Source organism: Corvus cornix, chromosome 3 (genome assembly GCF_000738735.6).
Source record: "Corvus cornix cornix isolate S_Up_H32 chromosome 3, ASM73873v5, whole genome shotgun sequence".
NCBI classification, from domain to species: Eukaryota; Metazoa; Chordata; class Aves; order Passeriformes; family Corvidae; genus Corvus; species Corvus cornix.
Window position 1 is genome coordinate 15,180,961 of NC_047056.1, and position 23,141 is coordinate 15,204,101.

Sequence of the window (23,141 nt, forward strand, 5' to 3'; positions counted from 1 at the left end):
AAGCAGTAAACTTAGTGCTGGGGAAAAAATGGCCTTTAAACTCAACTTTAAAAAATTTTCCAGGCCTGCACAAAATGAGTGTATTAGAACAAGTGATTTTTACCAGCCTACCAGGTTGATTATTTAGGTCAGAATGACCTCAGTACTCATAAGCATTTTGTCGTGGTCCTATTTTTCTCAAAAGTTAACATTTTCACAGGTTGCCTTATTTGCAGTGTTCATCTCATGCTTAAATTCTCCTTTGGGGCAACTTCTGAGGAAGGTCAACATGGCCTTCAGTCCTGTCTGTATCAGCATGATGAAACTATTTCTGTGAATTGTTCTACCTCATAGTCTAAGATTGGCCTGGGAGCCTCTGTCACCAAGGTAAGGCCTATAAAGCACTTAGGTTAGCTCTGATCACCTCAGCTCTGTGGAGACAAAAGCAGCTCAAGTCAGCCTCAGAGAAAGGACACACATTAATCAAAGCAAGCAGTCTTTCTACTCCCCATAAGCTATTTGCAATAGAGTTCATTTCATGCCAGAGTTTCACTTTTTTTAATAGTTACTGGGTGTTCGCAGCAGCCCTATAAAACCAGTTAAATCCCACGATCCTCGTCCACAGTCATGTCTTATTCCAAAAATGACTACAAAAGATACTAAAAAAATTTCAGAGAATGTGTTTATGATAAAGGAGAAAAGTGAAAATTGTTACATTTGTCACAGTGGGACAACCAAAGAATAATGGGTTGATAAAACCCTAACAGTCTTGTTCAAAATGAGAAAATTCTACCTATAATAGCTAGGCCTGTGTTGTTTGCTCTCACTTTAAAAGCTTTCTGTTAGCTCTGGAATCAAATTTGTCACTCAGCTCAGCAGACACATAGAGCAGTGTAGTGCACATAGCTGGTGCTTCAAACACACACCAAAGTGAAATTTCCTAGACTGCTCTTGACATTAACTCTCACAGATACACTCTTTTAGCAAATTTGGTCTGAAGAGCTTTCAAAAGTTTGATATCAACAGTTTTTTTGCCTTGAGGACCTAGCCCCTGCCTGAGTGATGCTCCCTGCAGCTGTGCCTGCCTGCAGCCCTTCCTCTTGGATTGACCCTGGATCTGATCCACCACCTCGCCTGGTCTGGGGCTGTTGTGGTGATCAGCACCCTGCTCTGTCCACACAGCTCAATGTCCATGTGGAAACCAGGAATTAGTGGTGTCCCTCAGACTTGGACCGATGGTATTTAATACCTTCATCAATCACATAGACAGTGAGATCAAGTGCAGCAGCAACAAATTTGCAGATGACACCAAGCCAAGTGGTGCAGCTGGTGTGCCTGAGGGACAGAGTGACATCCAGGGGGATCTGGACAGGCTTGAAGCCCATGAGAGTCACATGAAACTCAACAAGACCAAGTGCAAGGTCCTGCACGTGGGTCAGGGCAATCCCCAGTACCAGTATAGGCTGGGGGATGACAGGGTTGAGAGCAGCCCTGCCATGAAGGACCTGGGAATAAGGGTGTATGAAAAATTGGACATGACCCATTTGTGTGCGCTCATAGCTCAGAAACCCAACCTGCATCAGAAGTGCAGCTAGCAGGTTGAGAGATGGTTCTTCTCTTCTGCTCTGCTGAGACTCCCCTGGAGTGCTGCATCCAGCTTTGGGGTCCTCAGGACAAGAAAGAGGGGGACCTGTTGGAGCAAGTCCAAAGGACGAAAATGTTCACAGGGCCAGAGCGCCTCTCCTGTGAAAAAAGGCTGAGGGAATTGGGGTTGTTCAGCTTGAAGAAGAGAAAGCTCCAGGGAAGCCTTGTTTGTTCTCTTTCAAAACTTCAAGGACTTGAAAGATAAAGACTTTTTACCAGGGCCTGCAGTGACAAGACAAGAGTTTTAAACTGAAAGAGGGTACACTTAGATTGGACATAAAGAAGAATTTTTTACTTCAGAGGTGGTGAGACACTGCAACAGACTGCCCTGAGAAGTTATGGATGATCCGTCCCTGAAAGAGGGCACAGTCAGATGGGGCTTTGAGTGACCTGGACTAGTGGGAGGTGTCTCTGTCCATGGCAGAGGGGTGGAACTAGATCATCTTCAAAGGTGCCCTCCAATCCAGGGCATTCTGTGATTCAGATACTGCATCAGCTGCAGCAGGGAGTCTGCATCAGCTGGGTCAGCAAGGGCTCTGCATGTGCCAGGAGCAGCCTTGCTCCTACTGCTCCCTAAGCCTCACCAATTTGCTCTTGACTGTACCTGGCAACTTCAAGAGCAAGACCTCTCCCCTGAGGAATGACTTTACTTTCCCGTTAAATGTATCTTCCAAAGAATATTGAGAGATAGCAAACAGTACAGAAGATAAACAACCAGTCTCCTGGCCTCAAGTGCACTTTGCTTTTCTGTTGTACTAATTGTTTTAAGTATCCTTCTTGATATACATGATTTTATTTTTTTCCAGAAAGAAAAAATTACCTTGTTAGCATTTTCCTTATTCCAGCAACTAACAACATAGACATGAATTATTCTAAACTCTGGATGAAAGCCCATGTGTAGCAGAGGGTCACTATATAATCTAGAAAAGACAGGTATAGCCAAAGTTGTTTCGGTTTCAAAAATTTTGAGGTATTATCTTGAAAAAAGACAAATCCTCGCCATTTCCAGTGTTTCTAGAATGGAAAATGTTCAGAACCACTTACGGAGCTAAAAAGCTTGGTTGAGGGCTGTGTGGGAGTATTTGCGTATGCATTGTCAGGGGGAGAGAGAGGAAAAGAATTATGATAAATACAGCATTTTTTGGTGTTCAGATGAGTTGGGTGTAAAGTCTGCACTACAGCAGCTTAATAATTCCCAATGGCTTTCTCTTCAAAAATAGGAAATTTAACAAAAGGCAGGAGGACAGACTCCTTTATAGAGTTTTCAGCAATAACACCTTTTGTAGCCTCCTATCAAACAACTTCAGACTTCCATGTCTTAATTATTCTATAACATACCCTGTTGAGAAAAATAAGTAGAATGATGTATTTTACTAGGGAGAAGATGAAGACCCTGTCCTAAAACCCCCCTCAGCTTGAGTTAGTGTGAATGGCTCTACAAGGCACGTGTGTGGACAGAGAATTTGGCACCAGAAACAAGCAGGCTGAAGAGAGGGGATGTGTGTGCCAAGAAGTAGCACCTGCGTGTCTGCCAAGAACTGATAAGCTCCAGAGAATTCACAGTCCTGCTGAATCCACCAAAACTGATAAACTGAGCACAGACACTCTGCCAAATCTGTCCAAATCCACTGGCATCAGCTATGGGTGTTGTACAACCCAGGCTACATCCATGAAGGCTGCTATATGCGAAACTACAAGATTGTCTGTCTATCTATCTATCTATCTATGGATATGAATATATAAATACACACACACACATATAAATGACAGAACAAAATGATCTGGAGGGACTTCCTGAACATCCTGACACAACAATACACACCTCTGCTTTTAAGTACCCAGCTGGGGTTGGTCTCCAGTGTGTAATGAGTCCCTTGCTATTGATAACAGCATAACAAAAGCTATCTGGTAACTGCTGTAACCTGTTTGCCCCAGACTGATCCCAGAGAAAAGGGGGTATGCAATAACCCAATATTGCAAAGTTTAATTTCTACATTTTTGTGGATCTCAAAGTGTGGAGCTACCCCACCTTGGGGATGGAATCTGATGTTGGATCTAGATTTTCTAAATGACAGACTTAGGTGCATTTCCAGTGTGGCATTTCTTAAGTGGCTGTCACCATAAACGGAGGCATGCCCAGACACAGACACAGTGACACCCTAGACCTGGAGAACTGGTATCATGGAATGGGACTAATTAAAAAGTTACCAGGCCCATCACCCAAGCTTTACAGACCACATCACCCATGTGGTCTGTAAAGTCTGAGGATTGCAGTCTTCTTGAGACATCTACAGTGTTGCCAAATCAGTAACTCGTCCCTCTTCCAGCAGCGCCACCAGGACTTACTCATGCTCGTCCCAGCCTGAAGAAACCCTAGGGCTACCAAATTCCACCCCAACAATAAAATGACTGCTGTGGCACTCATACCATGTTGGCTCAGGAGGCCACCAAATTCAGATGACCCTTCATGTTTTCCTGTCATCTCCATTCCTCATATGAACAGACAACAGTCATCTCCAGGGAGAATCTATCTGGAGTCTGTTCAAAACAGTCTTTATTTTTAAAACTGGGTTGCTTTCAGCACTGTGACAAGTTTTACCCCTTCCTGCTTCAGCCCATCTCCCTGCTTCTACCTGCCAGATGGATGATCACTGTTATTTTCCAGAAAAATTTAAATTGTGTTGCCTATTTACAGCAAAAAAATGACAAAAATGAGCCTCCCAAACACTTGTGCGGGTACCATTCTGGTGAGTGTTTTTGATAGGAACAGCAACACCTGCTGAGAGGGTTATCCTGCAGCATGTTCCACTTCCAAACACTTCACAGGCCACGTGCAGTGGAATCCGCTGCAGTTTTCTCAGGAAATAAAACGCCTTTGCTTTTGTACTTCGGTTTGAGGGAGAGAACGCATCAAATTGTTTCCGAATGCGATAGCTGACAAGTTAAATGGAAGTTATGCTTTGGTGTTAAAAGGAACCAGTTCTTTTAGAAGGAACATGCTTTCAAAATCCTTCGGTATCAGCTGGATTTGCATGACCTCTTGTGGTTAAAGCCCTGCTTTGCAGTTCCACATTTTTGCTGGCGGTGGGAGAGCACCTGAGGCTTTTTCTCCTACAGTTGTGCAGAAGGGAAGGAGAAGCTTTGGCTTGAAATGTTAAACAGCAATGTTAGTGAAAGAAAAAGCTGTGCTAACAAGCGTCTGGTGACAGCAAATAGTTTTTCTGTGGATTTATGCAGATAAAAATTAGTTGTTATTTTTGGTCTGTGTCTCAAGCACACCAGTCAAGAACCATGAAATGCAATTGTATTACAGAGTCACAGAACCACAGAATACTCTGAGCTGGAAGGGACCCACAAGGATCATCAAAGTCCAGCTCCTGGCCCTGCACAGGACAGCCCCAAGGATCACACCATGTGCATCATGTGCTATAATGCATTAGAAAATTGCTTTTAAAGGACATAGCCTCACCAATTAATATGGAAAAAAAAAACCCCAAAAACCATAGGAGGAGCAGAGGAAGAGATCCTGTTATTTTAGCTGCCACTTCTTAGCTCTGCTGTGCATCTGTCAGTGAAACCAGCTGGGAAGTGGGGCCGGTAGCTGTCCAAGCTTCTTCTCCAGTCATGTACCAGCTTCTCCTCTTCCCACCACAGCGCTGCAGGGCAGGAGGGAAGTTGTCTGATGCCAGTGCCACAACTTCTCCTTTCCTGAGGATGTTTTTGTGGGAAGGCCCCAGCTCATGCCGTCACACCATTAACTATAACAAGCACTGTGGCCCCATGGCAGGCAGGGAGCAGGGCTTGGAAGGCTGTTGTGCCAAAATAGGTTCTTTGACCTGGTATATGAGATGCCAATCCACACACAGAGTTGAGGTATTTGATTTATTTACAGTTCCGCATAGAAAGGGGTGCTGGGTGGCAAATCCACAGTGCCAGCATGATGACTACCAAAACTTTTCAATATTTATACATTCTAGCAAACAAAGGCTTTTATGTTCATTGGCTACAGGTTACATAGTTCTCTTGACACTGAACCCTGCCGTAAATCAAATCCCTCCTGATGGGAGAGAATTTTCTAAAAGTCCTTGCAAGGAGTTTCAAAGATAAACTGAGGCTTTTCCTGGAGTTTCAATGCTTCCAGATAGTTGTTTATTAAGTCTTATCAGAGGAACAGAGCCACTAGCGTGACCCAGGTACAGCATAGAGCACAGAAAAGCAGGAGTGAAGGCTCTCTATCAAGATTTACACAGCCTTTTAAAGATATTTTAACCAATAGTTACTAAAAACCTACATTATTTTCACTTTCCTACCAATTATTCAGTAACACGTCTAGGAACTGTGGAATTCTCTATCCAATCATTCCAAACTACTTTTACTGCAGAACAGGAAGTAGTAGAAGAAGAAGAAGGTTTAGAGAACAACAAGAATCCTCCATTTTGATATTTTTTACTCTTATCTATTTACTATAAAGAGAAGCCCAAAACCTCTAAATTTTCACCCTGTGACAACCTTACATAGTAATCTATCACCTAATTCACACCACCGTATTTTCTAGCTCTTGTCTGACTGTTGGTAATTCTTTCCAAGGTTGGAGGCTAAAACAGTGTTGTTCAGGGGGGTAAGAACCCTTAAAAACAGGCAGAGAAATATTCTTGGCACTCTGGGTTCCTACATTCTCTTATTCATTAGTGTTCTATCTTCTGCTCGTTAATGATTCTCTCGCTTCTCCTGCTGATTAGTCCCATACTCAGTCTTTCTCTTCTTTTGGGTCCATGGGTTTCCTGGGTCCATGGCCGTGAGTTGGTGGTCACCATCTCCCCCTGCCAGAATTGCCTTTTACCCAACTGGCGCTGATTCAGCACAGCTGCTGAGTTGTCTTTATTAGTTTCTTCCATATCTTTGGGGTCCTGCCAAATGTCCTTGCGGCCCATAAATTCTGCATTCTTTATGTCCACTATCAGCAGCGCATCCTTCTCCCCAAGCTTTGTTAACCTCCCCCGAGGTCGGAGACCAACTGAAACACCTCGAGCCCTAAACCTTAACAAGGTAACTCTTCCCACAGGTAATTTGTCCGACACCTGGCCATCACTCAGGGATTGCTTGTTAGCTGCTGTTTCACGGCTTAAATCTCCTTTCCTGCTGATTAGGCTTGAAAGCATGCGAAGATCAAACGCCAAAGAGCGTCCTTTCCTAAGGAAACGTTTAGATTTTCCCCGTTTCGCACCACGGCCAATGGGCACAGACCGGCTGGGCCGGGCGAGCCCCGTCCCGTCCCTCAGCGTTTCCCGCCACAGCTGGGGGGGGCGGGGGCCAGTCGCGCGGGTGGCGCGCGCGTGGCGCTGCTTTGGCGCGCAGGGCGGCCCGCGCTTCCCGCCGCGGCCATGTCTCGGCAGAGCACCCTGCTCCCGCTTCTTCTCCAAGGCCGCCCCGCCGCCGGCCGGCACCGAGCCCCGCCGCCGCCGCTCCTCGGGGGAGCGGAACGGCCCTCCAGGCCGCCGGCAGCCCCCCGGGCGGGGCGGGCCGAGCGGCGGCGCGGCGCGGCGAGAACGGCGTGAAGGGCGCGGGGGGTGGCGCGGCCGCCAAGGCCCCCAGGTACCGGCGGGGACGGGGGAGCCTTGGAGTGCGGCCCGCGGGAGGGGAGAGGGAGAGGGAGGCGGGACGGGGCTGCAGCCGCCGGCGGTCGGAGAGGGACCCTCGGGCTGTCCGTGTCGTAGGCCCTGTCGCTGCCCCACTTCTCCCCCACACTCCCCATTCCCTGGATGTGGTGCCCGGCCGGGCCCGCGGGGCCCGCCTGCAGCGGCCTGTGCTCCCGGCGGGCCTGGGCGGGCGGGACAACGGGACACCTGCGGGGACGGGGGCGTGCGGTCTGGTTTTGCTGTTTGGAAATAGTGTTTGACTCGTGCGCTAAATTTGCTTTCCGTGCTGTAGCATAGAATGACACAGTGAGTCAGACTGGAAGGGACCACAGTGGGACATCTGGCCCAACCTCCCTGCTCGAGCAGGGTTATCCCAGAACATAGCACAGGATTGTTTTCAGACAGTTTTGAATACCTCCAGTGAGGGAGACTCCACCTCTCTGGACAGTCAGTTCCAGTGCGCAGTCACACACAGAGTCAAGAAGTTCCTCCTTGTGGTCTGGTGGAACTTCTGTGCATCGGTTTCTGCCCATTGCCTCTTGTCCTAATGCTTGGTACCACCAAGAAAAGCCTGGCTTCATTTTCTTCGTAATCCCCCATTTGGATATTTAGACACATTGATGAAGTCCCCTCTCAGTCATCTCTTCTTGAGGCTGACCAGGCCCAGCTCCCTCAGCCTGTCCTTGTAAGAGAGATGCTCCATTGCCATAACCATCTTTGTTGCCCTCTGCTGGACCCGCTCCGGGAGCTCTATGTCTCTCTTGGGCTGAACATCATGATGGCAAGTGTCCTACGTGTCAGGAAAGTGAGTGTCACTGGTTGTTGGGCCACAGCCTGCAGGAGTATCCCAGCCATCCCACACATCTGTCGGAGTGTGGCAGTGGGGTGAAATCTATGGGAAGCAAATAGAAGCTGCATCAGATGCTTTGCAGTGCAGACAGAATTTTCTATTTATTCATTTTTTGTAGCCTGAGGGTTTTTTAAGTCTTACTCTTTTCCTTTAGGTGCCTGGTTGATAATTAGTCTCTCCAGGGAAACTTGTCTTAGTTATATACATCGATAATTCATAATACCTAGTCTGCAATCTTTTAGTTAAGGTCTGGTTGGACCCAGGTACTCTCCCTCTCCCTTAAGTGCATGAAGAGTTGGGTTACACATGGCTGTAGGTGGCCCAGCTTGAGGAGAGGGCTTGGACAAGAGACCCCTTCTGATCTCAGCCAGTCTTCTGTGACTGTGAACTCAGAAGAGGCCACAAAGATGCTCAGGGGGGTGGAGCCCCTCTCCTGTATAGACAGTATGAGAGAGTTGGGGCTGTTCAGCCTGGAAAAGAGAAAGGCTCCAGGGAGACCTTAGAGCACCTTCCAGTATCTAAAGAGGCCTGCAAGAAACCTGGGCAGCAACTTGTTACAGGGCATGTAGTGACAGGACAAGGGGGAATGGCTTCAAACTGAAGAGAGGAGGTTTAGATTAGATCTTAGGAAGAAATTCTTTACTGGTAGGTTGGTGAGACTCTGGTACAGGTTGCCCAGAGAAGCTGTGAATGCCCCATCCCTGGAAGTGTTCAAGGCCAGGTTGGATGGTGCCTGGTCTAGTGGAGGGTGTCTCTGCCCATGGCAGGGGGTTGGGACTAGATGATCTTTAGGGTCTGTTTGAACTCAAACCATTCTATGATAAAGCTCTAGCTCTGTGGGGATCCAGCAGAACTTGGAGGAGCAAATCAAAAAAGTTTAGGAGACGTGTTGGTGGTGGTATGGAAGAACTGTGTGATCCAGGTTGCACCCCCTGGGAGCCGTCCAAGACCATAAGAGGGCAAAATGCTCAGCAGTGGTGTGCAGTTACATTTACAAAGAGCTGTTCTAAATGTCTGTGTTCCTTAAATGACAGATTTGTTTTCTCTGCAGTGTGTCCTGTGAGTACTCTCCTGGGGACTTGGTGTGGGCCAAGATGGAAGGTTATCCCTGGTGGCCATGTCTCATTTACAACCACCCCATTGAAAGAACAATAGTCAGAGGAAAAGGAAAATCCACTCGTATCCATGTGCAGTTCTTTGATGACAGCCCTACAAGGGGTTGGATCAGTATTAAATACCTGAAGCCATATAAAGGTAAGAGATAGAAACAAAATTTCTTAAAATGGAAATGTGCCACTTGTTTTGGAAATACAGTCTTGGAATATAGGATATGTTATTTGCCATAAAGAGCAGCAAAACCAAGAGCAGAATTGAGCATGTTTTGTGCTTTCTAAGTGACAAGTTTTTGAGGGTTGCAGGTACATTTGTGTTTATACAGTTCTTGAAACAAGACACTAAGCCCTTTTGTTTATTAGATTAGAACAACTAACTAAGCAAACTTAAAGCTTGCTTATGTTTTAAAGGTATTTCCTTTATTTCTCCCATTAGTATACAAAGCACGTAAAAGATAAATCCAGTGTTTCCACTTTTAGCCCTGAAATCCTTAAAATATTAGGAATATGAAACCCAGTTTTTAAGCAGCTGTTTGGGAACTGCAGTTTGTCCAGAATTAAAAGGCTAGGCCCAAGATACTGGGTAAATAAAATTACTTCTGCTGTGGTTCTTGTAAGCAATCCAATGATTTTGTAAATAAAATATATAACTTGAGAATTGAGTGTTGGTGAGGACAGTGCTTGTAGTTACAGAGCAGAGTTGGTGTTTGTTGTATTGAAGAAATGACTTGGCTAACTAGTGAAAATCAAATATAACCAGGAATTAACGTTTTGCATAATAAACCTCACCTTTTTAATAATCATAATCTGTTTTTCCCTTTTAGTCATGATTTTACTGCTGCTGAAAACTGAATCATTGGCTGTGACCTGTCATGTGTAAATCATGTTGCTGTAAACTGTCTTGTTAGTCAATCAATTACTTCATATGTAATACAGTATTTCTGATACCCTGTAGGATTTGCTTGTGTCATTGAAAAAAACCTGAATTTAAACAGTTTCTTCCGTTTTCCAAGTCAGAGTTCCATCTCATGATCATGTAGCTACATTTCAGTGTACTGCACTTCAGCCATAGTTTTAAATTAAAATGGTAATGTTCTTGCCATGAGAGTTAGCATAATTTATTGCAAGTAAATTGGTTCATGGTTTATGTGTGTCTTTCCTGAAAGTGTTTGAAAAGAACCAAAGTATTTTAAGAGCTTACAGGGTCACTTAGAAGCAACTATAGTTAAGGGGAATGAATCTGTTTACCGAAAGAAAATTGCCAAAAAGAGGTTTAAGCACAGATATACATCCACAGAAAAACTGTTGAATGCAGAACAGAGTAAAAATACTTAAAATACCTGGTTTGTTTTAAAATTCAAACAAAAAACATCTTTGTATACAAAGGAAGAGTGTTAGAGTCTTTGGGTAAGAAAACGGAGAAGTTTCTTGGGTTGAGTTATTTTTTGTACCTGTGTAAACACAGACTGCACAGGGCCTCTGACAGGTGGGCATGAAGAAGTGGGAGATGCACAGCAGCTGATTAAGTGAATATATGCAAGTGTTGCACTTTTAAGTGTGCAGTATATGAGGAGATTTTCTTCCTCCCATTGTTCAGTTGCATTTAATATTAATGCAAAATATCTTCAGACTGCCTCACTGCATTTGGGAAACTAAAAGGGAAATCTGGGTTGTTAATGTGTTGCCTTTTTGCTGTAGAACAGCTACTTGTAACTCCCTGCTTTGCTACTGCAAACTCCCAGATGATTGTAAGAATTTTGAGTTGAGAGGTAGTTGTCCTCCTCCGAGTTAGCTGCCTTTTGTCTGCCACTGGCTTAGAGCTGAAGCTTCAGTTGGTAGTGGTGGATAATGGGATGCACGAGAGTGGGGAAAAAGGACCTGTCCTTCTTAGAAATCAGTCTGCAGATTGGTTGGCTTTGGGTTTGTGTTGTGTGCAGGTGGTGGCAGGAGGAGCTGTGGTGCTCGGGAGCTGTGCAGGAGGATGAGGGAATGGAGCAGTTATTAATAGCAGGCTTTGTTCACTGCCCTGCAGTGTCAGGCTGAGTGGCCAGTGCGATTGGCCATCAGCTAATCTGGCTAATGGGCTGGGGCTGGGTGCCTGGCTGCACTTAGAGCAGCAGTTTGGAGGCCAGCAGAGCTTTCATCAAGAGCTCTGTGCCACAGGTGGCTTGTGCCTAGAAAGTGAAGTTAACTCAGTGGTTGAACTTACCTGTCATTGCTGAAACAGCCCTGTGGTCTCAGCCAGGTCTGTGTGCACTGCCAGTGTGAAGTGTTAAATTCACCACTAACTACAGTGTGAGGGTGTTCAGAGCTCAGCTTAGGAGTGCTCACATGTGCTAATGAGCTACAGAAATAGAAGCCATTCTTCAAGTGTTCCTGTGGGTAGGCTTTTCATTTGTGAATGTGTATGCTTTCCCCAGGGGTAGTTTATCAGGCTGAGTGAGTGATAGGTTGCTGTATTTAAGATGTGGTGGGAATGGCTGGTAACAGCACAGAATGTTAGTTATCTGAATACATTTAACAGTGAACTATGAACACTGGCTAAATGCTAGACTGCCTTCAGTTCCTAACAGATCTGTGGTTTTTACAGGTTCATCAGATGGGGAGACAATGAAGGGAGGTATGTTTTACAGCACAAAGCCTGAAATTAAAAGAGCCATGGTGTTGGCAGACGATGCCATGAACAAAGATAAAACCAAGAGGCTTGAACTGGCAGTATGCAATGAACCTTCAGACACAGAGGAGGAGGAAGAGGAAGAAATGGAGGTAAAATGTTTCTTAATTGCTGTCATTTTCAGAAATATTGCTAGAACTTAGAAGCTGTGACTTGGAACTAAAGACGGAATATCCTGAAGTTCTCTGGTACAGTAATCACAGCTTATCTCCTCGTTAACCATGCACACATATGTATCCATATGCCTTTTTTTGTACTGCTTCTGTGTTGTCAGGTCATATTCCGGTCTCTCATCTTTTCTAGTTGGAAAGACAAATCTCTCTGGTGTTCTGTATGGTAAGGACTGACCCCAGAATCTACCTTATTTCTCTGACTCTCTTCACTCATCACTCCCTGGTGACCTACTTTTTCACTCAGAAATGCTTTTTTCTGGTGCATCGTTTTATCTTTTCTATCTGCTGTTCATAGTCCAAGTTGCCCTAAGTTTGATCTGAAGTTTTAGTGTGTCATAATGTATAAATTTCTAGCTTTTTGAGTATTTGTCTAAGGCATTAAATTGAATTTTTGGAGCCTGCCCTCATCTTGTAGAGTAGCACTAAAATAACAGTTCTCGCACTGTTAACTCCAGTCTGTTGGTGGAGTAACTAAAAAGTGATGTTTTATTGTATTGTATTCGTGTTGGGTTGATTGAACTATTATTTCAGTAGCACCATATGCCTTGGAATAGATCTCTTTGGAGACAAATGGTATGAGGAAACTGTCAGTGGGATGGTGGTTTCCCTTAGCTTCTCATCTACTCAGTGTCCAGTGTGACAGTGCCCTGAGGGACAGGTGCCACTCCAGGCACTGTGTTATGTGCAGTGGCACTTTGTACTCACTACAGTCCCTCCACTGCTGGTTTTCCAGAGCTGTCACTGGAGTTATTAAAGTTTGAGGCTGGAAAGGCAAATAATGGAGTTGCTTTTATTTCTCCTACACATGCCATATTCTTTTTTGTGCAGTTTTAAGTGTTTTGTTCATCAGCATCACATATGCACAGTAATGAATGAGACTCTAAAGAACACAAGTGACAGTAATTATGCCACTGGCCAGTAGCAATTAGTTATCCAGAAAAAACCTGAGTTCTGTTAAGGTGAATGGAATTGGCTGGGGCTCTGCTCTCTCTTGCTTGAAGTATCATAGCTACTGCGTTATTGCACATTTTTGCACTTTTTTATGCAGCAGTGTCTTTGTAGCCAGAATTATCTACAGATACAATAATTGTTTTTCTAGGAGATGAGTGAAAATGCATCGGGCAACAGTGAAGACTGCAATAGTGAGGAGGATGCGAAAAGCAATAAGCGAGGGATGAGCAGGGAAAGAGCTGTAAAAGCCAAGAGAAGGAGAGTGCTGGATTCTGACAGTGACCACGATGGCTCTGATGTGGAGTTCAAGCCTGATGGGAAAGAAGCAGCAAGCAGTGAGGAAGGCAGCAGTGGGGTGGATGAAAATGAGTCTTCTGACACAGAGGCAGAGAGTGTTGCAGAGAGCCCCATAAAAGTCCCTTCTAAACGAAAGAGAGGAGAGGTGAAAAAGCCTGCTAAAAGGAGTAGCTTGGGAAATGAATGTTCTGAAACACCCAAAAGAGCCCCAACAGTCTCCTCAGAAGCCAAGTCTAAGCTGACATCGTTTGCAGCACCTGAAAGTTTTGAGTCTCAAGCAAATGCTAGCAGTGGAGGCACTGGTGGCTTCTCAGTGTGGGAGCACGAAAAGCTTGACTGGCTGCAGGAAGGGAAGAGGAAGGATGCGCACAGGAGGCGCCAGGGTGACCCTGATTACGACCCCTGTACTCTGTATGTGCCTGAAGATTATCTCAACAAGTGCACGCCGGGGGTGCGGAGGTGGTGGCAGCTCAAAAGCCAAAACTTTGATGCTGTGATTTGCTACAAGGTTGGAAAGTTCTATGAGTTGTATCACATGGATGCAGTCACTGGCGTGAATGAGCTGGGCCTGATCTTTATGAAGGGCACTTGGGCCCACTCAGGTTTCCCAGAAACTGCATTTGGCCGGTTCTCTGATGTGCTGGTGCAGAAGGGCTACAAGGTGGCGCGCGTGGAGCAGACGGAAACGCCCGAAATGATGGAAGCACGCTGCAAGTCAACGGGCCACTCCACCAGGTTTGACAAGGTGGTGCGCCGGGAAATCTGCAGGATCATTACCAAGGGAACCCAGACCTACAGCGTCATGGACTGCGACCCCTCCGAGAACCACAGCAAGTTCCTGCTGTGCATGAAGGAGAAGGATGACTCGGCCGGGACGCGCGTGTACGGGGTCTGCTTTGTTGACACCTCCGTGGGCAAGTTCCACGTTGGCCAGTTCCCAGACGACCGTCACTGCTCCAGATTTAGGACTTTGGTAGCTCATTACACTCCTGTGCAGGTGCTGTTTGAGAAGGGGAACCTGTCTGTGGACACACAGAAGATACTGAAGGGCTCGCTTGTTTCTTGCATTCAGGAAGGGCTGACCTCGGGTTCCCAGTTCTGGAATGCATCTAAAACACTAAAAGTCCTTCTTGAGGAAGGATATTTCAAGGAGAAGCAGAATTCTGAAAATGGATGTTCTCTGCCCTCTGTAATCAAATCTCTGACTTCAGAAAGTGACTCCCTGGGATTAACTCCTGGTGAAAACAGTGAATTAGCTTTGTCAGCTCTTGGGGGATGTGTCTTCTATCTCAAAAAATGTCTGATTGATCAGGAGCTGTTATCGCAGGCGAACTTCGAGGAATATGTCCCTGTGGATATCACTACTGCAAAAACCGTGAGTTCAAGTAGTTTGTTTGCCAGAACCAGCCAGCGGATGGTGCTGGATGGAGTCACCCTGATGAACTTGGAAGTCCTGCAGAACGGAACCAATGGAAGCACAGAAGGTACTTTGTTGGAAAGGATTGATTCTTGTTGTACACCATTCGGGAAGCGACTCCTGAAGCAGTGGCTCTGCGCTCCGCTTTGTAATCCTAAATCCATCAACGATCGTTTGGATGCTGTTGAGGACCTCCTGGCAGTGCCAGATAAAATGTCTGAAGTCAGTGAGCACCTGAAGAAACTGCCTGACCTTGAAAGGCTGCTCAGCAAAATTCACAGCATTGGGTCACCACTCAAAAGTCAGAACCATCCTGACAGCAGGGCCATCTTCTATGAAGAACTCAAATACAGCAAAAAGAAAATCGCTGACTTCCTGTCTGCCCTGGAGGGATTTAAAGTAATGAATGAAATTGTCGATGTCATGGAGGAGGTTGCCAGTGACTTCAAATCCAAAGTCCTGAAGCAGCTGGTCACCCGCAAGGCCAAAAATCCCGATGGCCGCTTCCCTGACCTGAGTGCTGAGCTCACGAGGTGGGACACTGCCTTTGATCACAACCAGGCTCGGAAGACAGGAGTGATTACCCCAAAGGCAGGTTTTGACCCCGATTATGATGGAGCACTACAGGATATCAAAGCTGTCGAGGAAGATCTTCAGAAGTACCTGGATAAGCAACGCAAGCTGCTTGGGTTCAAATCTGTGCAGTACTGGGGGACAGGCAAGAACCGGTACCAGATGGAAATCCCAGAAAGTGCTGTATCTCGTAATCTGCCCGAGGAATACGAGCTGAGGTCGAGCAGGAAGGGATACAAGCGCTACTGGACCAAGGAGATTGAGAAGATGCTGGCTGCGATGGTGAACGCCGAGGAGCGCCGCGACGCTGCCCTCAAGGACTGCATGAGGCGCCTCTTCTACAACTTCGACAAGAACAGCAAGGACTGGCAGACAGCTGTGGAGTGCATTGCTGTGCTGGGTAAGAGCTTTGCCTCGTTCTGGCACACAGTAAGACTACCCCTGTGGTGATGAAATCTGATCTGGGTAAGCTTGTTGCCAGCTTTTAACTTGTAGGTTGAAAACTCTTGATTGTGGTCAACAGCTTTGGTAGTTAACAGTGATTCCCTGTTTCCTTCCTGTCGCTAAATGGCAGAACAGTTGCTGGGCCTTGATGTTTGCAAACTCTTTCTTCATTCCTGTTGTGTGGTTGTAGGTGTGCAGCTATTTCTCCCAGTTCAGCATAGCCTCATGGGCCTCACTGCTTCCAGAGTCTTGTGTATGGATTAGTGGCTTCTTATTAAATGGAGGTATAAAAATCTAACCTGTTGGTAAGCTTCTTTCCATCTGAGCAGGCTGCTCGCTCAGCAGCCCTTAAGAATAAAAAATTGCTCAGTGTCAAGCCTTGGAGAAAGTAGTCTAGTAGAAGATTTCCTTGCTTAAATTTCTGGGATAGAGCAGACTCTTGTATTCCCTTCTCAGGATTGGCATACTTCTGTCCTGTGGATATTCTGCTGAGATGAGGCACTCTGGGATGTCTTTGTTCCAGGGAAAAATGAAAGCACTCTCTGAATGCCACTAGAGCAGAAAAGGGAGGACAGGCAGGCAGGGAGTGTTGGCTGGGAATGGATTTGCTGGGAGAGCTGGGAAGCAGTCACATCAGCTACACCACAGCCCAGGGCAAGTGCTGAATTGGTTCCCAGCAGAGAGGAATTCCATGTCCAGGCTCAGCTGTACTGTGTGTACATAAAGCCTCTAAAAGTCATAAAAGTCATTTCATAGGTGATCAGCTTTTAGAACCTCAGGGCTCAGCTAACTGAGGGGATTTGTTTTCTGCTGGACCAACAGAGTTTTAATATTTATATGGCTTTCCTCTGGCCACTTGCAAGCAGAATTACAATTCTTCACAAAGTAATTCCCGTCACAAAAGCTGATTTCCTCCGTACTTGTTCTAAATGAAAAAATGGTAAGAAAATAATATTTTATACATGCATTTCCGAAGTGGAATGATGTGGATTTTAAAGACTTTTAAACGAAAAAATCTAGAGGGGAGGATTTTTATCCTGATAGCCATAGAAATCTGGAAGGAATGAGGAAAGGCAGTGGAAATACCTCAGCTTTTACTTGTTCTGGAGTGCTACTTGGGTGTTTCCCTTACGAGGAAAATGGAATGAAATAGAAAATGTTGTCTACAAAATTAATGTTCAATGAGTAAATGAATTCCAGTGTACGAAGAAATTTGAAAGTGTGACTGACTGGAATCTCTCCTAATTTTCTAGATGTCTTGATGTCCCTTGCTCACTACAGTCAAGGTGGTGATGGACCCCTGTGCCGACCTGTAATTCTGCTGCCTGTGGAAAATGCTCCTCCCTTCCTGGAACTTAGAAATTCCCGCCATCCGTGCATCACAAAAACTTTCTTTGGGGATGATTTTATTCCCAATGATATCGTAATTGGCATCAAGGATGAAGGCAGCAGCAGTGAGGCCTCCTGTGTGCTGGTAACCGGCCCAAATATGGGTGGCAAATCTACGCTTATGCGACAGGTGATTGTCACATGTTCCAGGGTACCCCTGGGGTTTGGGTAAGGGAATTATAGGGCCTGGCTATTATGAGTATCACAGGAGGTCCCAGAAGTGGCTTTCAGGGTGTGCAGCAATTGCACAGGCAGGTAGAAAATGCCCACGTTGAGACAGATTTTCTACTTTAGGGAAGGACAAGTTTTATTTCTCCTAGGAAAAGTGGTTGGGAAGAAGTGATAGAGTACCTTTTATCTTTTTCAAGTCCCAGGACTTGGTATCATCTTGCCAAACATACTTCTGCAGGTTGAATGAGATGAAACTAGACATCAGCAGGGAGGTTGCTCTGTAAACACTGCTTGCTGTGGTAATTTGTGTTTTGAAGGCTTTCAGAGTGGTTCAGTCCTGCCAGAGATGACGCTGCTGCAGCCTGGAGCTGTTAAAGCAGCAGGAAGCTTTATGTACTGCAGCCCTTGTTTTAGGGGAAACACAGCTTCCTGCCCTTGTTGTGTGTGAGGAGCTGAAGCTGCAAGCACTAGTGAAAATGTGTGTGTGCCTGTTTGCTGTGCAGGCTGGTCTCCTGGTGGTCATGGCCCAGCTGGGGTGCTACGTGCCCGCGGAAGCCTGCAGGCTCACGCCCATCGACCGCGTGTTCACGCGGCTCGGAGCCTCGGACAGGATCATGGCCGGTGAGTGTCTGACACAGCTGCACGAAGGGCTGGTGCCGCCAACGTTCTGCTCTTGCTCCCAGTGGCAAGTTGGAAAGGGAACAGTATTTTGCAGGGAGGGGTGGGCACTCTTCTCTCTTGTTGTTCAGAGTGGAGACAGGATTGTAGTTTCTTTGTTTCTGTCTCTGCGTGTCTGTTATTTTTGACAGACACACAAAATCACTTTTTAATGAATTTTAATACTAAAAGCCAAACTCCCAGCCAGATGCAAGGCTGAGGAATATTTTTGTAGAATTGATTATATTCTACTCACATTGATATCTAAGTGTTCTGAAATAGGACAGTGATGTTTGGGCAGCTGTTGCACAGGAGTTGTTTTTGTACCTTTTTGCAAGGACTAGAAGTCCCTTGTTTCAATCAGAATGCCTTATGTTTGAAATCTGATTTCTTCTGATGAGTAAGAGGGGCAGGTGTCCTTCTTGGAAGCAGTAGTTAAGAGTATTTTGTTGCTTTAATGGAGGGGAAGACACAAGTGGAGGATGACACGACAATTGGAAAGGGAAAGTCTGCCAGTGGTGGTGGGCAAAGCGCCACTGGCCTAGAAAAATAAAATTATTGTGGTAAGAAGAGTAGTGTTGCTGCTCATTTAAGGAGGGCACAGATTTTCTGTGATCTCTCTGCTGAAAAATGTGGGTCAGTGAATATGAAAGGAGTTAAGCCCACTGAACTCGTTGCACAGAAGGAATTTGGAAGTGAATCATTCAGAGTTAATTAAAAAAAATATTTACACTTCCCCAAATCAAGGCTTTTCTTTGCAGCTAGAGAATGTTATTAAGGCTTTCTCTGCCCAGCTCGTCTCCATTTTGTTTAATTTCAGTACAAGAAGGAGTCAAAAGTGTGGAAGAATACTTAAGTGCTTATGGTAGAGATGAGAACTGCCCTTCCTTCATGAGAGATGGTCTAGCAAAATGTAGCATTTTCAGGGTTTTTTTTTCAATTAGCTGAGAACTATACTTCTGATTTAACATTTCAGATTGTGAGGGTGAACACGTCACAGAATGAGCTTTGAAATCTGTCCTTGATGCATTTGTTTGCACACTGTGTAGATAGGAAAGCACAGCAAGAGTTGTTCCATGGCAGTCACTTTGTAATGGATGTCAGCAGGACTTTTATGAAGTTAATTTTTTTAGTAAAGCAATTTTTAAATTGCCTGTACAATTTTAGGGCTTTATTTTCTAAAGATAATAAATGGTTATTCTTAAATATTGTTTAAAACATATTAAATCTTGGACATTTCTTTAAATAAACGCAGAAAATTAGGATTGGTGGACACTGCTTAATAATTCATGTTGGAAAACTTAGGTTAGAGCAAAGCAGTGCTCGTGCAGCATGAGTACAGGAAATAAATGCTTTCCTTTAATGGAATAAATGGCAGTAATTGCTGCTACTTGTGATTATTTGTAATGAACCCCACAAAGAACTAGTAAATCCTGACTTTTTAAGTGTGGCTTTATCATGTGTAAGGGTGTGAATAATTGTATACTTCTGCTTGTAATCTGCTAATTTCAGGTGTAAATTTCGGGCCTTGTATTATCTGGTTTCCTGGAACGCCCATGAGATGCTCAAGCCTTAGCAGCAGAATATTGCTTTTGTCATACTTGGCTCAAGGGGAGTGCATACAAATCAAGCCTTTATTATCCAAATAGTTCCCTCATGACATCACAACCAAACCAGTAATTCCAGTCTCTCAGTCTTTGACTTTCTGCTTGTTTTTTTTACTGGAAAGCCACACACACCTGAGGCCTACCCTGTGCGTTTAGAGCAAGAACCACTACAAAAGGGAAAAAAATTCTCCCCATCTTGTATCCTTTGTGCCCCTCTTTTTGTCCATTTGGTACTTTTGACTGGTGCTATTAAAAGTAAACAGGTGTGTTGCCCTTAAAACTTAAATTAATTGTGCTTGTGCCTGTACCTGTACTCTAAAGGAACCAAAACTTGTTTTTTCTGGCAAATGGGAACCTGCCATTTTCACACTGAAAAAAAAGTGTGATGTTTTTGTTCATCTTCAGTTTGCTATTGAGTTTCACTTTAGCTTAACCCAAGATAGTAGTGCAGATTAAATGAGGTTTTAGTTGTGGTTCTCTGACTACTTAATGGCCTTTTTTTTTTTTTTTATCATTTCCTTTAAAGGTGAAAGTACCTTCTTTGTTGAACTGAGTGAGACTTCCAGCATTCTCCAGCATGCAACAGAGCATTCCCTTGTTCTCGTGGATGAACTGGGTAATTAGACTACTTTGTAATAGATGGAAACTAAATCTGAGAGATTAAAGACTGGCTGCAAGGTTTTTAGGCTGTCTGAATGGCAGCCAAGTACACAGGGCCAGTTTCATCTTAACGCTGCTGGTGTTTAACTGGTCAGTGTCTCAGCCTCTCTAACAAACACATCTTGGGTGCCCTGGGAACCCATCACCACCTCCCACCCTCAGTCATCATTACCCTATTTCCAGCTGTGGTTTCCTGCTTTTCCTTTGCATAATTACTTGCAGCAAACCTCAGGAGAGCATGAACATCTTGTTTCTGCAGTGCAGAGGAGGGTGATTGTTATGGGACCAATACTCTCTCACTTCCCAGAGATGGCTCTCACCCCTCACTGCTGTTTGTTTGCCCTCCATACAGTGGGGAGGGATAAAAACAAACACTGCAACTGCACTGCTGCACGTGTCTTCAGGGTGCCTGTCTCTCCAGCAGCATGTGAACTGTGGATTGACATTACTGTGCCACTCGTGTTCCCAAGTGTGCCAACGCTGTCCCGTTGTGTCCCCAGGCAGAGGCACAGCCACGTTTGACGGAACAGCCATAGCGAGCGCGGTGGTGAAGGAGCTGGCGGAGAGCATCCGGTGCCGGACGCTGTTCTCCACTCACTACCACTCCCTGGTGGAGGACTATTCCCACAGCGGGGCTGTACGCCTGGGCCACATGGTGCGTGTGTGACGATGGGATTTCCCTTGTGGGATTTGCCCTGCTTTTCTGTGCTCTCCTGCCCCGAGTCACGGGTGTTTTGAGAACAGGACATGACGTCTCGTGCATTTCTTAGGCTGCAGGTCAGTATTGCAAACTCTTGACTTGTGACTTGCTCTTCCCAGGCATGCATGGTTGAAAATGAGAGTGAAGATCCAAGTCAGGAAACAATTACGTTCCTGTACAAGTTCATTGAAGGAGCCTGCCCAAAGAGCTACGGCTTCAATGCGGCAAGACTTGCAGATATTCCAGAGGATGTCATTCAGAAGGGGCACAGAAAAGCCAAAGAATTTGAAAAAACAACCCTCTCACTTAGAGTATTTAGGTAAGGCCCTGGGTTTCTGTACCTAAGTTGCAAATGGTTTACAGGCATCCATTTTAACATTTGGGCAGTGGCTTTTGCTCAGTCACAGCAAGAGGGGGCAGTTACAATTACTTTTGTGAACATCAGATGTTCGGAGGGAGGGAGGGAGGGAGGTACTATGGGAGGGCAGATACGATGAGCAGTATTTTAAGCCTTGGGCCACTGTGCCCATCTGAATTTGCACACAGAGGTGCTATAGAGGGACACTGCTGGCAGCCTTTACACCAGGCCCAGCACCCATATCTCCGAAAGCTGTTGCAGGAATGGGAATCTTAAGCTCTACCCCTCAGTGCCCCATGTCAGTAAAGGTGGTTATTTCCCTCAGGTACCTGTGCCAGGTGGTGGATGGAGCAACCAGTGATGCAAATGCGGTTCGGAAACTCACAGCGATGATCAACCGGCTTTAGAAACTCGCATGGGTTTCTCAAGAAGGTGGGAGCAGACAACATTATGATCTAATAAACTTTATTTTTTAAAAATGACCATTTTTCCATTGTCTTTCCTAGGAAATTAAACCCTTTAATTCATACCTACCCTCTACATAATGGTTATTGAGTACTCCACAATATATTAAGTCTAGATGTTATGGTACATGCATACACTTTCAGGCTGTTGATTACCCACTGTCACCAATACACATAAATGGAAAAAAGCTATGAAACTGTATAGGGCTGTATATATACTTGTCTCAGCTTCATTAGAGCAGGAAATTGCTGTGATTTCCAGCAGGTTATGTAAGTAATGTCCAGACTGTTCAAAAAAAACTATGAACAGAGTAAAGTACAAGACTGTTTTGAGGAGACTTTCTACTGCGTACTTTAAAACATAGTAAAATTTCTTTCACAAAACTTAGTTACATGGGTACTTTGTTTTATAGTGCATTATAGTCTAGGAAGTCTCATTAAAACACTCGCTTTCCTTTCTTTTGTTAGGGTGGTTTGAGTACAGACTATTGCTGGGGCAGGGGAGGAGATTATTCTAACTTCAGAGGACACCAGAAAAATTGCTGGATATAATTTAAGATTAGTGTTTTCTCTTTCATAGAAAGAACGTACATACTGGGACATGAGTACAGTTACAGCAAGTCTAGGTGTGCTAACAAAACAGGACACATTCAAGTACAATAAGATTTTTTGCTTGAAATTAGAAACAAACTACATGAGATTAAAGCATTAAAATCATATTTCTCAATCTGAATAAATGTTAAAAAATCAAAAGAAATGCAGAAGTGCTAGCTCACATTTTTACCATGTTACAAAAGCAATTGGTACCCATGTCCATAAAGGCAGCAACAAAGAATGCTGCTTGTCTACAGAATAGTACTACTGCAAATTGGACTGCGTTTCAATGCTACTTGTAAAAACACCAGCTCTCAGAAGTTGGTATCTGTACAAAATTGCAGCTTATTTTTCTTCACTTCTGTCCCTTCAAAGTCTTTGTTTACACAGTAATGCTAAAACGCCCAGTTCTGTTATCCTGAGTCAACATATTGCCACTTTCTTTTTTGGTAGGTTGAGCTCCATAGTGTCAACACCTCACACATCCGCTTTAATACAGTCTCTTTCTGCAGAAATGGGCAAGTGTAACTTCCTCCAAAAGAAAAGTTTTAATAGTTATGATATTAGAATGGCAGGACTTTCTCTCTGAAAAGGAATTCAGTTGTGCTGCAATGTATTAGATTCTATAGGTGGAGCAGAGTCATATAGTGTATCTGTATCATGTGTAGGCTCTCCGGCGAGCGTACAGGGATTGGACAGTGTTCCAGCACCACAGTCACAGAAAAACCTACAACACAGAGAGACAGCTCTTAGTGGCCATTCCCTCCTGCTCCTGGAGCAGCCCCATGCCC

General features: G+C 45.0%; 2 protein-coding genes across 3 annotated transcripts in view; one reads left to right on the forward strand and one right to left on the reverse strand.

Annotated features, from left to right (window-relative positions):
• Positions 1-7,004: 7,004 nt before the first annotated feature.
• Positions 7,005-21,774, forward strand: MSH6 (mutS homolog 6). The gene is given in 12 exon segments (XM_039568005.1): positions 7,005-7,028; positions 7,030-7,107; positions 7,109-7,215; positions 9,161-9,363; positions 11,812-11,987; positions 13,168-15,706; positions 17,004-17,269; positions 17,814-17,931; positions 20,101-20,190; positions 20,735-20,889; positions 21,054-21,253; positions 21,618-21,774. Coding segments are annotated over 12 exon segments (4,038 nt in total). The 3' UTR covers positions 21,700-21,774.
• FBXO11 (F-box protein 11) overlaps positions 21,741-23,141 on the reverse strand; it is a 68,684-nt gene continuing 67,283 nt past the window's right edge. For both annotated transcript variants that reach the window (XM_039568006.1, XM_010393525.4), the window contains one exon: positions 21,741-23,077. In XM_039568006.1, the coding sequence (XP_039423940.1) occupies positions 22,948-23,077 (130 nt within the window). In that variant the 3' untranslated portion in view covers positions 21,741-22,947. The remainder of the gene's footprint in view (positions 23,078-23,141) is intronic.